General features: G+C 37.2%; 1 protein-coding gene across 1 annotated transcript in view; it reads left to right on the top strand.

The window, feature by feature from the left end:
• LOC121641592 (CUB and sushi domain-containing protein 3-like) overlaps positions 1-18,189 on the top strand; it is a 289,036-nt gene that overhangs the window by 257,376 nt on the left and 13,471 nt on the right. Inside the window, exons 60-64 of the mRNA XM_041987820.1 lie at positions 5,287-5,469; positions 9,554-9,727; positions 14,369-14,542; positions 15,057-15,130; positions 16,470-16,581. Coding sequence (XP_041843754.1) covers positions 5,287-5,469; positions 9,554-9,727; positions 14,369-14,542; positions 15,057-15,130; positions 16,470-16,581 — 717 coding nt within the window. The remainder of the gene's footprint in view (positions 1-5,286; positions 5,470-9,553; positions 9,728-14,368; positions 14,543-15,056; positions 15,131-16,469; positions 16,582-18,189) is intronic.

Genomic DNA, 18,189 nt, shown 5'->3' with positions numbered 1-18,189 from the left:
GTCAGATAAACTAAACCAGGCAAATTAAAGTAAAGTCACAAGTAACAAACAGCTCAAATGAGTGTTACTTTTTTTTGTTTTAAATATTCTAGCTTGGCTGTTTGGGTCTGATTAAAACAAACACTTTGTTTGACCTGTTTGATTAAATAATTTCTTATGGTCACATTAGTTTTGTATTACTAAATTTATCAACTTAATGACATTTAAGATCTGGGATCATCGCTATTCTGACAAATGAAGGCTCTCTGAATATTTGGTAGACCTGCCAAATCCTTAGTTAACCTCTTGACAGGGACATCCAGATTAGGGACAAAATGAAAAATTCTGGAAAAGTTTAGTACGGCCAGTGTTGCATTACTCATTTTTTTTTTTTAAATCAAAGTGCTAAATAAATAAATGTATTATTTGTTTAACTATTAGTATTTTTCATTTAGCTTAGTTAGTTTTTCTTGCTTCTATGTTTTGCTTGTTCACCAGAAAGAGTTATAAATTTTTGGTCAGTAATATAAAAGCTATCTACACCCCCCCCCCCCTCTTTTTTTTTTTTTTTTTTTTTTTTTTTAATAAATAAATAAACTCAAACACAGCTCCCAAACTCCTACAAATCCACACACAGCCAGGGCATCTGCAGAAATAAATGTCGCCAACACTACTCCGGTACTATCTTTGCACTGCATGTCTGCAGTGAATCACTGTAGTAATCAGAACAGTGTAAATCTGGCCCATTGTCTTGTAGAATTTTAAATATAGACATTAAATAAAATTCCTCCTCAGCCTTACCTGTTATTGATTGGAACCAGAGAACATTTTTGTGCAAAGAAAACATGTCCCGTTTATCAAATAGCTTTGATATTGTTCGGAAAAACACAATGTTTCATGGAAAGAAATATTTTCATGACTGATGGCTGAATGGGAAAGAGGCTATTAGAAACAAAGGTGAATAATGGCAAGCAGTCATATAAAGAATGGCTTTAATTTCCAGGAAAACTAAATAATTTGTTAGTCGTTAATGCGGCTTAACTTGTTCCATATTTGCATTAAATAAGAAAGCATGAATCAGCAATGTTCTCCAAGGCTGAGCTTGGAATGAAATCAGGGTTAAAAGCACATCCCCTTTAAAAAACAGGTACCATAAAAGCAGCAAATATATTGCATCTACTGTGAGTTGGTATCACCGTGACGTGTGAGATGACGTTCCAAAAATGTAGCTTACTGCTGACAGTGCAACAACAGATGTGGCTGACAGGTAAGTTTATATTTGTGTGAGTAGCATCTCATAAATGACTGCATATTAAGTATCAAATAACAGCCGTTTGCACCACACTTTGTGTTCCTGACTCATATTACAGGATACTGGGTGCAGTGCAGAAAATTATCTGGAGACTGTAGTATTGGATTGATCCATGTAAACAAAAGAAATCTCACAAATAGTATTACAGACTGTTGGTGCATCAAGGTTGATGATTTTTTTTTTTTTTTTTTTTTTTGCATTTAATTTCTTACCTGTTAGTGTGATTATTCGTAAATGTGAAAAATGCATGCAGTCTGAATAAGAGTCATCACTACTTCACGCAACAGCTCAGTCATCCATGTATTCTTACATTTACTGTTATTTTGTCTGCATACTGACTCATCTTTACTGAAAGAAACCTTCCTGTACACAAAGTTAGTTCCAGTAATCATAAACAAGTCCAAGTGTTTGTGTCCTTGGCAGCAACTAAAAATAAACAAACAGAAACTGATTTTAAGGGAGGAGGTGTTGTCAGTGGGAGCCATATGTGTCATACTGGCTTCTTGCATTAAGGTGAATAAGTCATGAAAGATTTGCTGCTAAGTATGCACAAATTAGATTCTTTGAGATGAAAAAGAGATGATGAAAAAGCAATTAAAGACTGGAAACTGTAATTTCATCAGAGATGGCACTGGGTCAAGACCTGATAGCGTAGTCGGCCAACACTCAGCCATCTGTTTACTTTAGAGAAACTGACAAGTGTAGGCATTTGAAAAAAGCTAACACTATCATTCTGATTATTAAAACTGACTCATCCACTTTAATTAGATACATTAAATATCCACACTTTAGAAAGTCTGTATGGAAAAAAAACCACATGGTCATGGAGTCCTTAACTCATAGGTCAGACACTGTAGACACCATGCTGGGATCTTTTGGTTGCTTTGTCATGAGCTTGTATAGCCACCGTTAAAACATTAACTGCAGGCTCCATTTTCATGTCTTTTATTATTTTTGTTATTTTTATTGCTTAGCATGTGACAGTGATGTGCGCACAGGTCTTCTACCATATGACTTATTTCTGTTTCTTCTTAACTAAACATATTTAAGTTACGGTTATTTAATGAATGTAGGTTTAAAGGCTTCACTCTCAGGTTTTATAGGTTCGTATTCATATTCAGATGAGAGCAAGATATCAGAAAATGACAGCTCTTTACTATGTGGAACCCTTTCTTTCAGTAGCTCAAATGTAATTACACATAATCATCATAAAAGCATATAATCACATGTTTTAATGTTAAAATCTTATTTAGAAAACTTTGCAGGTTTTAACTACTCTAAGCGTGGAATTCGTGCACACAATCAGTGAAGTATTTTCCTTTTATATGATGCTTTATAATGCTTTTACTGCAGTCTTTTCACCTTTAGTTTGTCTTCTGTAAGTCAAAGGCAGCTCAGTCAGGTTGAGATCATGTGATTGATGAAGCATTTACAGAAAATTACTCCTTTTTTCTTTAAGAAGTTTTGTTTTTTGTTTTTTTTTTCAGTCTGTTTTGTGTGATTGTCCCTTTACACAGAGAAGTGCTGTTCAATTAACTTTGCAGCATCAGTGTGCTTATGCACTTAAAAATTCATCCAGCTGCTGCAAATGCATCTGACTTGCATTAAAAGCTTCACAGCACCAGTTTCCATCATGCAAATTCTACAATTAGACTCATCCTGTACACAGAACAGATTTTAAATCTGTTGTTTATTGAGATTTTAGCTTCTTAGGCAAGGCAAGCAAGTTTATTTGTACAACACATTTCATGTACAATACAATTCAAAGTGCTCTACATAAAACATTAAAAGCATTACAGCGGGGTGCAGGAAGCAATAAAAGATGCATTAAAAACAAACTTTAAAAAGAAATAAAAGAAATTAAATGTAAACAGAAAAAAAAGCTAAAATTAAAAATAGATAAAATACAGGAAATTAAGTTCTAGTCTGAGGAATTAACAGATTGTTGATAAAAGGCAGCAAATAGAAAAGTTTTTAACCCTGATTTAAAACTGCTGAGTCAGCAGACTTGCAGTTTTCTGGGAGTTTGTTCCACATGTGAGGAGCATAAAAGCTGAACGCTGCTTCTCCATGTTTAGTTGTGACACTGGGAACAGAAAGTAGATTTGACCCTGATGATCTGAGAGATCTGGTTGGTTCATGACGAACCAGAAGATCCTGAATGTATTTTGGTCCTAAACCATTCGGGGCTTTGTAAACTAACAGCAGGATATGAAGTCAGTTCCCTGACAGGGAGGAAGCCAGTGTAAAGTTCTGAGGACTGGAGTTGTATGAGCTACTTTCTTGGTCTTGGTGAGGACTCGAGCAGCAGCATTCTGGACTAACTGCAGCTGTCTGATGGACTTTTTAGGGAGACCTGTGAGGACAGTGTTACAGTAGTCCAGTCTATTAAAGATAAATGGATGGCATGGATAAATTTTTCTAAATCCTGCTGAGTCATCAGTTCTTCAATCCTTGATATGTTCTTTAAGTGATAACAGGCTGACTTCACAACTGTCTTAATATAACTGATAAAATTCAGAGTCCATGACAACTCGTTTTGAGCTTAGCTGTTTGAAGCTGAGAACTGACTTTTAATCTTTCTTTCTTGGCTCAAAAAATTATTATTTCATTTAACTGAAGGAAGTTCTGGCACATCTAATCCACATTCATCACATCTTAACACAAAATGTTCTTTATATGGAAAATAAAACAGCAAGTTCTAAACCATTGTTCTATTCAGTAAAAACCATTTCATATCATATATTACGTTTGCTAACTAAAGTGTCCTTTTAATTATTACTGGATATGTTAGAGCTTGTAGAAAAGTATGTTTCCCAGTAATAATTACAAATCTGGATTTTTATATAATTGCCATTTACTACTCAGACATTACATTGACTTAAATACAATATGTGTTCACAGTGAAAGCCTGATTCATTCTGCTGACACATAAATTGCATTAACTTTTTTACAGGGAAAAATAAAACCAATATTTTTCTCCCCTGTGATAGTCATTTTGAGCAATGCACCACATGGGTCAATAAATAGTTATTTTTTCCTGTCCAGCATCTAAATGATGACCTGTCAAATGTACATAAAAGGCTTATCTCACTGCAATGCTACTTAACAGCCTGTTGAATTAGCAACAACTCTGTAGAAGCAAATCACAGCTGCTTAGAATCGGTTCAAATCAAGACATGACAGACAAGAGAGGCGCAATTAGCAGTTAATAACACATCGCCACATATTTACCACCTATTCATTAACAGCCTTACAATGTTTTGTTTCTTGTTTTACAAAGTTCAGTCATTAATAATGACATGAACTGCTGGTGAAAGCTGCATATACTGAGTAGGTGTTGCATTATTTTATTCATGAAATTTATTATAGGATGAACTGTTGAATCGTTCACAACTCTATAAAACACAGCTGTTTCACACAAAAACTGTATGTGGCTTAGAGGATAATTATTAAGTTTTAAAGGATAATTACCCATCATCACAAGCTCTACCCATCCTTTTTGCCTATAGCACTTGAACAAAAATAGCAAGTTTGATTTTGTCTCAATGGTTCGAAGGAACAAGTGCAAGATTAGAAAATCACTAACACAGTTACAAAGTGAGCCAAAGAGCAAAAAGCAAGGGGGAGGAAAGTTAATGAGAGAAGTCTTATTGTTTAGAACTTTTTCCTCAGCATACTTAAGTGTTAAAGATGCTAACAAAAAAACTGTTGTTCTAACAGGGATTATTTGGGGAAAAAATAAATAAATAAATAGCCAAATCAATCGATAAAAAAGTACAGGATTGTTAATCACTAAAATTGTATGAAGAAGATACGACATGCACATTATGTTGCAACACCACACCACTGATACAATACTATCTAAAATACAGAATAATAATTTATTCTTTTATATGTATTATATGTCATGTTTCATTTTACCATGTTTTAATCATTCCTCAGTATTTAAAAAATGTTTTCGGATGTTTTACACATCCAACTCCCTTTTGCAGTGATCACCTGTGGCGACCCTGGTTTTCCAGCAAACGGACTTCGATTCGGTGATGACATCACAGTGGGCCACAACGTAACATTCATGTGCCAACCAGGGTACGTGATGATAGGAAGAGACAATGCCGTCACAAGGATTTGTACCAACAATGGAACCTGGAGTGGAACGATGCCAGTATGCCAGGGTAAGTACAGAATTCACATTTTACTCTGCGCTGCAGTAGGGAGTCAGCCTTGATAACCATCAGACTCTGCTGTAACACCTTGGTGCACTAGCACAGTGTCACATACAATATGAGAGCATGCTTACTCCTTGAGATCTAATGAGATTAGCAAAGAAGGTGAAACAGGACTTCCTGTGTGGTCAGATAGTGTCAAGGTGTTCACTTAAAGCGACGGACACATTAGTCTGTACGTCTGCAAGACAGAAAGCTTAGTCTTCCTCATCATTTATACATGTATAGACAGCAAGTTTACCTCAAGAGGTACTCCTCATTCTTTCTCTAACTTTTTGCACATTTTAGCTAGAAACTCTAGAGGACTAAGTTGTGCACACATCAGCGCTTCATCAGTCTGTGATTTATGATCTTCAAACTGAGTCATAGATTAGCATTTCTGCTGTTGTCACCATAAAGTAAGTATTGTAGGGAAGATGAACTTGGGAAGCTAACAGTTTGCATGCACACCAGGAAAAATAAGAGGCTACAAGGCACATTGTGGCTCATCGTTGCTAAGAAACTGTTCCCTGGTAGCTGTGTCAGTTACAGTGAATCAAGCTGTTATTATGTTTGCCTCTTGAGAAATGACAAAAGACAAATTAAATTTGAGGAAGAAGGACGGTAGAGTTTTGAGAGACTGACATACACGCATATAAACGAAACCACCTGTTGGAGAAATATACACAAGCAAATGCCAGAAGGGCCACGAGATGAATTAAATCCAACAAAAATAATTTTTGGGAGTGGGATTGAGCCTCTGAGGAAAACACAATCCCCTCTTGCCTTCTCTCATCTTTTGATACATCTCATTTTGCCTTGTGCAACCCTGCCTTGATGTTTACAACATCTAGACACTGACTTGTAATAATTCATTTTTGTTTTCATCATTGATGTAGTCTGTTACGTTGTTGGTTGAGTTGATGGTTGCCCAGCTGTTACCCACATCAATTTAAATGTGGAGAGGCAAACTTGTAGACACAAATGTGCAGCCACAGGTATTGAAAAGTATCTAAGTCCCCCTGACCTCCACGGTCTGGCCTCTGATGGCTTCTGCACTGGTTCACACTATTTTTCCTTCTCAGGTTATGCTTTACTTGTTGCAGTTGTAGGGTTGTCTCTATTATGCATACATATTATCCATACATATGCACTGAAGAATCCCACAGACTCTGACATACCAGTGCAACCACAGCTTGAGTGCTGTCAGCTCTTGTTGACCTGTATGCATTAATAACTGACCCACAGAGTTCTACCTTCCTCCTCTCACACATTTCGACTTCTCCCGAAGGGTAAATGAATAAAAGAAAGGCAAGAGAGAGGAGTTTGATTGCTAAGTGGACGCTCAAGATTATATTTTTATCCTTTTCTTAGTGTCGATGGTATGACAGAAAACAGATGTCCTGAGCTTTATTTTCTCCTTGTCACAACTTTCTTCCTCTACTTTGGTCTTTCTGAGTCTATCTAGGACAAGCAATAGAAAACCACACTGTAAAATGTTGCTTTTTTATCGTCTCTCTCCCAGACTGCCTACACAGCAATATGTGCTGTATTATAAAAGACTGAGAAAATATTATTCTCTTTATTTTCTTCTGTCTGAAGCTGAAAATGGCTGTGCCAGTAAGATTGTTTGCCTTTTTATTTTGCATGATTGGGTTTAAGTTGAAGGTGCAGCAGTTCGGGCAAGCTGTTTTAAACCAACGTGAAGCAGGGCATCTGTCATCTTGTCATACATTTGGATGATGTGCCACAGGGATATGAGCTGAGGGGAGGGGTAAGGAGATGAAGAGAGAGGTAAGATTAAGTAGGAAAGGCAGAAAGAGACAAATGGGGACTGGAAGAGACAAAGAGGTTTTACATTTACTCCGTGCATAATTTTGCACATAATGTGTGAATGTCAGTTCTAGCCACGGCATTCTTGTGTGATGCACATACACGAATGCTGCAGATGACGCATCCTAAGCCTCACCCGGCAAGGATTCAGATTGAATCCCAGGTTTGGCATGTTCAGCTAAGAGGCACTAATGCTGCTTAGAACTACTTAGGAAAATGGGGCCACTCTCCGTTTCTCATTCAGTTCTGCCTGCCAACCATGCCTGAAGTTTTTTTTTTTTTTTTTTTTTTTGTCTTTTTTTCATGTATTTAAGTAATTTCTACATATGGGATTAGCAGGCCTACTCTTTTAATCACTGTAAATTGCCTACTTTGCTCACATGTGCTTGCACTTTATCTCCTTACCCCCCTTTTTGTTTCCCTTATACACTACAGGATAACTTTCATACATACTGCAACTAACTTTTCACTGTACAGCATCCATCCAGTTGGGTATTTTAGCTGTATAAAAGTGAAGTTCCCACTTTGCTTGGACTTGACAGCAACATTATGACTAACTCTAAACTGTAATTCATTAACTTTCAAGAGAAACTGTTGCACTTGTTTTTCCCCTCAAGGACTCAAGAAAACAGATTACAATAACAGACAAGATAACACAGAACAGATTTCAACATCAGTCTGGTTTTGCTTTTAACTTGTATTCATCTTGTCCTAAATATGTTTCCAAACCGAGCATACCTCTGAGCATATATACAGTACGCCGCTGCAAAATGTCCATATGGAAATTGCTTTGGATCCATTGCCAACCAAGAACAAAAGATGGTTCCTCCTTGGAGAAAATGTGGGAATATCCCACTGTGGCCTGTTCCACATTTATTGTAGCTCATTGTGTTGAAAAACAAACAAACAAACAAACTAAGAAATGTGGCAGAAAAGTTGTCTGCCATGCTCCTGTTTTATATTCAGTCATTATCAAAATGCAGAGATTACTCTTTTTTTTAAATTCTACAGTGATTAAGAGCCAAAATAACTTTAAAATTTGCACAAAAGTGTCACCTTTATAATCAGAATCTGACAAAATGGAAAACTTTAGTAATTTATTATGCTACAATTTCTTTATATTTAACCAAACAATTGCTGAATTAAATGATCTCTCCTACAGGACTGATCAGTGAAATCTCCAGATGTAAAGTAATAATACTTCTAAACTAAAGGTTTAGAAACTATCACCAGATAGTTTGAAAAACTGACTGACTTTAATTTGTTGGTTTTTTCAAGCATTTCACTATGAATAAGTACAGGTGAAAGACAGAATGACGTGAGGAAATGATGGGTGTTGAAGAACAGCTGTAATTTATTCACATACACACATAAAACCCATATCCCATCTGAATCCCCATGGATTCCAAGTACGTTAGAACAAACTTTATGCTTTATTATGCATTTGTTTATTACATTTGTTGAGCTGAATGTTTATGACTTACACAGACACACATATATTATCCTGTATCCTCCAAACAGCAGGAAAATCCCTCTCAGTCAAAACGCAGACAATTTCTCTGGGCTAAAGACCTAGTTCTAACTCCAAATCCATGCTGTGCAGACTGATGACTGCACTAGTGTCTCTGTCCTCCTCATTCTCAGTATCTGTGGACTAGCACTATAATTTGATGCATGTTGTGTGATAACTATTTTGACAAAAGAAGTTTGTTGTTGTTTTCTTTTAATCTGACTTTAAAATTACTCTTAAAAAATGAAAATCAAACCTGCAAGAAAGGAGAATTTATTAATGTTTAAATGAAGATTTATTTGTGTTTTTGTGTTTAAGGTTTAATTGAGTCTGTATTTGTGGAGTGTTTTTCTAGTCTGAAATGACCACTTTAACATTACATACCACAACCATTCAATCACACACACACACACATTCATACAACACTTCTTCTGTACAAAGTGTTTTTTTAATATTAGATGCAATGTGAGGTAAAGTGTCTTGCCCAAGGACACTTCAGCCTCTGGGGAAACCATGAACTGATCCACCAACCTTCTGGTCAGTAGGTGTTTTGTTCCTGAGCTACAGCTGCCTCGATCAACTGCTCCTCTCAGCTGGTACCTTAAATGTAGAAATTTGTTAGTTTCTTGCATTAATGTGTTTGTTTTTATTCAGACTTGCCTGTTTTGTTTATAATAACTGCACCTAAGTCCATCCTTACTATTTCCACAGTGGTGACATGTCCAACACCCCCCTCAATCCCCAATGGCCTCTTAGAGGGCTCGGTCCTGGAATGGAGTGCCAGTGTGAGCTACCGCTGTCTACCCGGCTATGAGCTGTCCTTCCCTGCTGTGGTTACCTGCACAGGAAATGGGACATGGAGTGGAGACCTACCTCAGTGTTTGCGTGAGTCATCGTTTCCTACCTCAGTTAATACTTACCACTGTTATAATTATAACCTCCTTCATAATTTTGACAAGGCTACAATGCTCTTGGTGAGTTTTCTCACACCCAGTGACGAGAATTGAGTTTTTTTCTCTTGATGTTCTTTTTTTAAAAAACATCATCAATCATAGAAAATGCTGGACTGGTCTTGATCCTGCTACTTTCCCTTTTTATCTATTGATCTTGAATTCATATTACATCAGTGGGAAATAAAGATGAAATATTGGGTCTTGCATCTTACATTTGACTATGAAATGACCAGGTTTTTCCTCTGCATGAAACTGAAAACATGCAGTAGTAAGTGATTATAATTTTCTCGGTCCAAGTCATAATATTGTTCATTTTTCTTTAGGGAAGTGGTGGTTTAACAAGTAATATCTCACAGTTCCCTTGACAGAAATATGCCATAACTGTGTGCTATTTTACATTTATTTGTCATCTTACCTTACGACTTTAGACAGGTATTTCCACTCAATGAAATTAATGAAATTCCTGAATAATAAATGGAATTTAACATCAGAACAGCAGCAGAAAACCTGCATAGGATACAACAGTCAGATATGCAAACTGGAGATTATCAGTTTAGCCACTTTTTAAAACATGACGACCATTTTTTGGAAACCATCAATCATTCTGATCTCTTTCCCTTCTTTCTTTTTTTGTGCTATGTGTTTCTGTGCTTGTAAAAGCTAAAAATGTTATTTTGTTTAATTGAATAGGGAAAAATGTTAGGTTAGAGACGGACATTACCAGTTCATGATGAACAAAACTGAATATTTCATCATTAACAAGGGAAAAGGAACCTCTACTTTACATGCAGATTAAATGAAAAGTAAGTTGCCCTCTAGCCTCAGAGTCAAAGCTTCCACGTTAATGATGAAGGTGATGATCAGGGTTGACCCACAAATGAATTATCTTATGCTTCTTACAACCTTAAAACCTCCTCAGAAGCATCTTTGTAAGCATACTGATAACCTTGACTATGCACGACTGCTCCAACTGTCTCTGTCATCTGAATCACTCTTGCTTTATAACTGTCAGACAGAAATGAAATATTTAGTGTGGTAAAGTACTTACACGTGTTTGTTTCTCTCTGATGTTAGTTAGTACTAAGTGCAATAAAACATGCCAGTTTAAATGACCATGCACAACACTCCAAGTACTAAAAGACGTGTATTTTTTTTAGTATCTTAAGCATCACTCCTTAAATCAGTGATTGTGAGGAAGTTCTTTTGTTCTAGCTGGTTAAGTTTACCACAAAGCTCTTGTGTAAGGAATCTGCTATGAGTTGGGGGTTTTATCAGCTACATTCATTAATAGTGCATACAGTAACTATGCTGTATCACATGCCGAAGGAAAGTGTTATGAACTGGAAAGAAATGAGATGTTTCATAGTATCTAATCATCCCTGTGTAAGTGTCTCCATCTAAGATGCAGATGATGAGGCTGCTTGTGCTTGTTACCATGCAGCTAGAAACACAGCACCTTGTGCAGCTGTTTGTTCCTCTAAAAGCTCACACTGCAGTTGCTTCCTTTAATTCTGATTAGCAGCATGCTGTGCTTCATATTAGTCTGTGAAAAGCAGATGTTATTGGTGCTTGAGCAAAGCTAAATGGCCAGGTCTCTATAAGTGCTCTGGTCCTGTGTTGCTATGATGGATTAAAAATCTACCAAATAGTCATAAAATGGATAAGGTTCCACTTGGTAAATGTAGCATGTCTACATACTGTCCATAGAAAAGCAGTGACATCCCTCAACACCCTACAATCTTTTTTTTTTCCACATCAGCACCCCCAGAACAGCATCCTACAGCAATGTGCAAGTAACCTTCACGTTCCAAGATAAAGTTTAGCGTGTCTAGGCATGAAACAGCTTTTGACCCAGTAATAAAATTTAATTGCTCCATTTTTTGTGACATAGATACAGGTTCCAATGATGGTGCAAAACTGACTAAACTTGCATGCTATAAATATCATTGTGATCAATAAGCAACTTTCTGTACAGAAGCTGGCTCTCCCTGTCTGCATACGTAGTGGCAGCAAGACTGTGATGAATCACTTAAGGTTTGCGGAGGCAAATAAATGAGAGTGGAAACAGCGAACAAAGGAGAGAAAAATGCTGATCAGATTAGATGTAAAAAAAGGTCATTATCTATGCATTAAAATGTCAGCATAGCACTATCTAAACCAGTCTTAGGTGGTAGTTATTATGAAAAATGAAGCTGTTATTACGTGGTAAATCTTTAGTACTCATAGAATAACACAGAACAATACTGTATGTGGTCTGTTGCTTCATAAATGAAAACACTTGTGAAATAGCTGTAGATGTACATAGGGCAAAAACAGGTTTTATATCTGTGCATGTGAGTCAGGTCAGAATAATGTCCATAAAATAGCAAATTAAGTACATAATGCTGTAAACTTGATATGCTCCATTTTTACCAACAAAATTACGAAGCCCAACAGGATAAATATGCAGATTCCTTTTGGTCATATTGCAGAGCTTTGCTGCAAATCTAACCTGACGAGTTTGGTAAATTTAGTTCAGATTGACTCTAAAGCCTTGCAGTTTATAGCACAAATAGTAAGATTGCACTGCTATATATTTCAGAAATTATAATTGCTATTCATCTACAACTCAGCACTTTTTGTTTAAATACAAATCAGCAAAACTGTTGGAGATGCAATAAGTCTGCAAAAGCTTCCTTAAAATCTATAGTTTTTGTGAGCATTTGCAGCCAAACAGGATTAAGATGCATGTTCATGCTCCCTGTAACTCCACACAGGAAATGCCTAAATTCAATGCTCGTTTCACATGTCTGCAGGGATAAGTCTGTGATCCCAACTTTGAATCTGGTCTCTGCATACTGATGACTTCAAAGCATTGATAATTCATCAAGGAAGGAGAGAGGCAGTGAGAAAGAGAAAAAAAAAGTTTGACTTGTCTCCCTCTCACTCCTCCTCCTACACACATACATACACATTCACACAGTGGCACATTAAATATGCTGAGCTTGGCCTGCGGCCATTTCTCTTATATATCCATAAAACAGTACATTATTTCCCTGCGGCTTCAAGCTTATGACTGATGTGCTTGTCACCTGTTTGGCCTGTATTGTCAACCCTCCAAGAAATACCATCTGAATACTAAGTCCTACAGTGTCATTTGAAACGTGACAAGAAGTGTTCTCAGATCTGGCCATACATTTGCATTTTTATTTGTTGTCATATCAAACATGGTGATACTTGGGTGGGGGGTGCATGGGGCACACAATGCACCATTTTCAAAGGAGACCAACAGTATAGAAAAACATATTTTCCAAGAAAAGATATGGCTCTGAATACAAGGATTTGTTTCCTAGATAGCACTATTTGTAGTAATGGCTTTATTCAGCCATTCCTGCATGGGCTGGATTCTAATCTCCTCTTTTACTACATATCTATTATGCCAGGGATTGGTTGTGGGAAGAACCCCGTTAGTTCATGACTTGTAGGAGGAGAGTAAGCGAAAACTTATCTCTGTCAGCAGACCTCCACGCAGCAGCATATGTCAGGTCTGAAGAAGCAGCTGCCTCATTATTGGCTTGATCCCACAGTGCTCTGGCTGCGTGACTGAATGTTGTGGCTTTCATCCTCTCATTTACTCTCACACACACTGAGCATTTCTGAACCTCCAACAGCTAACAAGTAGCTTTTACTGATCACTGCAGTCATAGTGGATTGATGGATGGATATAGTAAAGAATGAACTTGGAAACTGGAAAATGCCTCTCTTCTCTCACCATCACACCCATGCTGCCTAAATTATTACAGCCTTTTTGATTAGATGTCTATAGGAAATAAATTGAAAGAGGAGTAATGATAATCCATCAGGTTTCATATGCTGAAGCTGTGGTGGGCCCATTAAAAAAAAAGAAAAAGAAAAGAAAAGTAATGTCATACAAGAAGCTTAGAGAACAGCACCAGTGAATGGTTCCAGTTGAGTTAACCCCAAGGCTAAGAAATTAATATTTCACTTGCTAATTATTTTGATCTAAAATTGAGAGCCATGACCTCCCTCACTTCCTCTTTGTTGCAAAGATGAATATTCTTGTACCTGCTGTAACCACTCACCAGCAAGGTTGATTGTTGGGAACAAAAAAAATGATTAGATGAAGCAATTCATCCTGAAACAAGGATGTCAATGCATATTCCCACATGCAATAAAAAAGGCAGATCCCTTTAAAACAGCAAGGGTAATGTTAATGCAATTTGAATAATTCACTCTTTGAAGACTTTCCAGATCATATAGAAAGGCAATCATTGTTACGGCCAAATAAATTGGATAATGTAAAAATGTGTATCAAGAATAGCGAAGCTCTCGTGGTAATGGAAACTGTAGTAGGCACATGCATGGGCACAACAGAAACCCACACAGACTATTACATACTCGATAAAGAGTCTGCATTCAATTAGCTATATGCTGCTTCCTTATGTGTCACAAGTAAAAAAAAGAAAATTGTTATCCATAAAATGGGTGCACATATGTTGTTTATAATTACACAGATAACTTAAATTTCTTAGCCCTCAATATGTCACAACATCACTCACTTCTGTCTCTGCAGCAAAGTTCTGTGGAGATCCAGGTGTGCCTCCTAAAGGATGGAGAGAAGGGCGCAGTTTCATCTTCAAGTCAGAGGTGACATTCACCTGCAGCTCCCCCAATGTGCTGGTGGGATCAGCAACGCGCATGTGCCAGGAGGACGGCACCTGGAGCGGATCTCAGCCGCGGTGTATAGGTACTTCTCTGTCTCTGATTTGGCTCATCTAAACAAAATAACCACTCATAATTTTTTTTTTTCTTGTGTTTTCAAGAGCAGTCGTTATTTTTTCTTTCTTCTTTTTTTTTTTAGATTTTTTTTTTTTAACCAGAAAAATATGACTTGAAATGTAAAATCTTCTACAAGAATGTCCCAGTCAAGCCACACAGTAGCTTAATCAGCAATACAAACAAAACCATATACACAAAACATGCATATTATATATCTATATTAATAGTTTGGGAGTGAATGCAGAAGTCTTCTAGTTTGAGAATATTGCACATCATTTTTAGAGCTGAAGATTTTCATGGTGAAAATGCAAAGCTTGGTAAAATACTTCTGCTCATGTTAAAATATTACTTCAACAGCAGTCCGCTGGTACATGGCACTCCAGGGAGAAATTATCTTTTCATTATGAATAATTTGCCCTCTCTCATATCCTCAATTTTGCTCTTCTGCAACCCTTCATTGCCTCAATGATTTCTTGTTTCAGAGCCCACGAAAACTACGTGTGAAAATCCAGGGACACCTGAGAATGGCTTCATGAATTACACTACAGGTTTTAAGGTAAAATAAGCTAAAGACATATTATTTGTGCTTTTACCCTGAGGTGAACTAATGCAAAAAGAAATGTATTTCAAACAAAGCCAGTAAAAATCACATTTACAGTTGAAGGGCCTCTAAGCAGAACTTACAGGTAAACAGCTATGCCTCTCCTATTTGAGTACCAGTCATCTCAAGACGCTTGGATGTTATGTACTCTTAAGCAAGACACTGAACTCACAGCAGGCGATCACCTTGATTGGCAGTTCTGCCAGAAGTGGGGTGTGTGTGTGTGAATGGAAAAAGCTTCGCAAAATAGAAGATTAAACTGAGCTATATAAGCAACCTATTAGCAAATGACATTAACAGTGGAAGTCTCAGATTCTATTAGATTTTTACTGTGTGAGATGAGATGTAATGATGTGTACTCAGGCAGCTGAATATATGCTATTTGAGCTAGTCAAGTTATTCCCTGAAAGGCAGGGAGTGGGTAAGTATAAAAGCTTGTAGCTCTGCAGTGCTTACTGAACATGCCCTCCTTCAAATGGGCAGTTTCCAATAGATTTCAAGGTAAAATCAACATTTCTTCCATCGGGTGATGTTATGTGGGTGTAAGGATGTTGCTGTAAAGTGCGTACATATCCTTCCCTGGTGATTACTCAGAAGAAAACTGTCTGGGTTTCTCCATTCCCCTTAACATCTGTGTACATCTGTGTCCAGATCCATAGTTTAAAGGTGTGTGTAAGCCAAGCAATGTAAAGTTGCATCATAGTCAAACAAATCGTTACCATGTATGCTCAGCTCCCCTGAGAGCATTCTTTCAGCCAGTGTTATTTTGTTTCCTCCCTTTTTTTTTTTTTTTTTTTTTTAAGAGTGGCATGAGTTTAGAGGAAACTATTTCCTCACAGCATTCAGCAGAATTACTCATATAAAATATGTCCTGGTGAAAGTAGAAAAAACTTATTTTCACCCGTGTCGTAATGGTGTGTAGTCTCACATTTTCCCACCTCTCTGAACAACTTTAACAACACCTTGACACGACCAAACAAGAAATGAGTTGCTGTGTCGATGCTGTCTTTAAGGAGTTGACTGGGACAGAAGCTGAAAAATAAAAAAAGCAATTTATCATGGAGCTTAATAGTAAAGAGTCGTGGCCCATATTTTAACCAGAAAGTCATTCCCCTTACTTTTAAATCTCTGTTGACTTCACACGCTACAGATAATCATTATAAAAAGAGAAAAAGAGCCTTTTTTTAATGTGGAGTATTTTTCAAGCCTCTTTAGATTTGAGGCAAGGACCCTATTGGCATTTGCATCTGTGTATTGACTCCTTTCACTTTGTGTGCTGTTTGTTTGCGGCCAGGTGGGCAGCAGAATATATTTCCAGTGCCAACAGGGACATCTACTGCAGGGCTCCACTACAAGGCTGTGTTTGCCAGATCTCACCTGGACTGGTGTTCAGCCTTCCTGCATCCGTGAGTGCTTTCTCTTTATGCTCCCTCTATATCTTCAGATCACTCTTCCTGTCTTTGTTTTACACAAAAGACTTGTTGTCACTCTTGACCCACATTGATGCCTGCTCAAATGATCTCTTTATACTTGTCCTGAATGTCACATTTCTCACTGTCACTCTGCTTCCATCATTTGCTCAATCCTCCCATAACCTCTGACCTCTGAGAAGATTGCTTCTTATACCTCAATCAACCTGTCATCATTCTGAGAGTGAATGGTTGTCTAAGACTACTATTTTTCTGTTTAAATTACCTGAATTGTAAACTTAACATCAAAACAGGGCTGTGCTGTTTATCCCACTAACGTGTTCTTGATGTTGTGACGTAATCAGGTATTTTAGTAGAATCCCTTTCTTTTTTACAGAATATTACCATCTTTAACCTCACCAAAGACTGCCTCATATTAAGCAAATCACTGAGTTGTGTGGGGACAAGAGGATTCAGAATAAATGTCCTAATCTAGATTTCATAACTATGAAAAAATGTGACACCCACTTGAATCTTGTAGGCATTTATGCAGAGGAAGCAGAAACACTAATTCACACCTACTTATCCTCTTCCAGGTCTGCTCTGCAGCACTTCTTCATGTGTATGTCTTTGTGGGTGTTGTAGTGGAAGAAGGGGAAATTTAGAGGGGTTGGGAATCCTCGAATATGCTCTTGCTCTCTTTTTTATTGTGCATAAACTCAGCCAGCAGTTTATTAGGCAGACATAAATGGAGCTAATGCAGTCTAGTGTAATAGAGCTATGCTGAATCTTCCTATAATGAGCGTTAACATGTACAAGAGCTGTTAAACAGACATGTTGATTCAACTTTATGGTGACTGCAGAAACTGCAGTTTGTGATGCTGGTGAATTGATTTATGTTCACTCAAAAAGTGCTTAGAAAGTTTATCAACCCTACCTTAAAACATTAAGATAAATGCAGGTTATTGAATTTGAATACATGTAATTTACTCCACAGCAAGTTGAGCAGAAAATTCTTGGGTAAATAAGACATATATTTATATTTATATATATATATATTCACACAACCACAAGCTCTCTCAGTCATGACTCACGATCCTTTAGAAGTATGTGATGTTCTTCTCATCAAAGAGAAATATACACTATAAAAGAGGCAGATTTGCTGTGTAGTTACCACCGAACTTGGTAATTACAATGTATGTTTATGCTTATCAAATTTTATGTCCAATGAAGTGACTAATTTGCAAATATACCATCCTCACCCACGCATATACTAGAACAGTAGTTCCTAACCTACTTTTCTCAAGGATCCCTTCATACAACTGCCAAAAAGCTGTGGATCCCCCGCCCTCCCCATGTTGAAAACATGCTTGGTTTTATGCTTTCATTCGCTAGCTTCTCACCATAAATTATGCATTGTGGCTGAATCCTTTGATAAAACCAAAATTAAGGTAGTAACCAGCATGTAGCCTTACTTTTCAAAATAAGGACAAATGTGCACTGTTTGTCCTTCAACATTTTTCAGACATGCTTTATAATGAAATGATGCAAAGTTCCCAAAACACTGATTCTATGAAACACGAAAATAACCCCCCACCCCCCCCA

This window comes from Melanotaenia boesemani, chromosome 6, assembly GCF_017639745.1.
Source record: "Melanotaenia boesemani isolate fMelBoe1 chromosome 6, fMelBoe1.pri, whole genome shotgun sequence".
Taxonomy (NCBI): domain Eukaryota; kingdom Metazoa; phylum Chordata; class Actinopteri; order Atheriniformes; family Melanotaeniidae; genus Melanotaenia; species Melanotaenia boesemani.
Note: the sequence above shows the minus strand (reverse complement) of the source record. Positions and strands in the feature narration are given on the sequence as shown.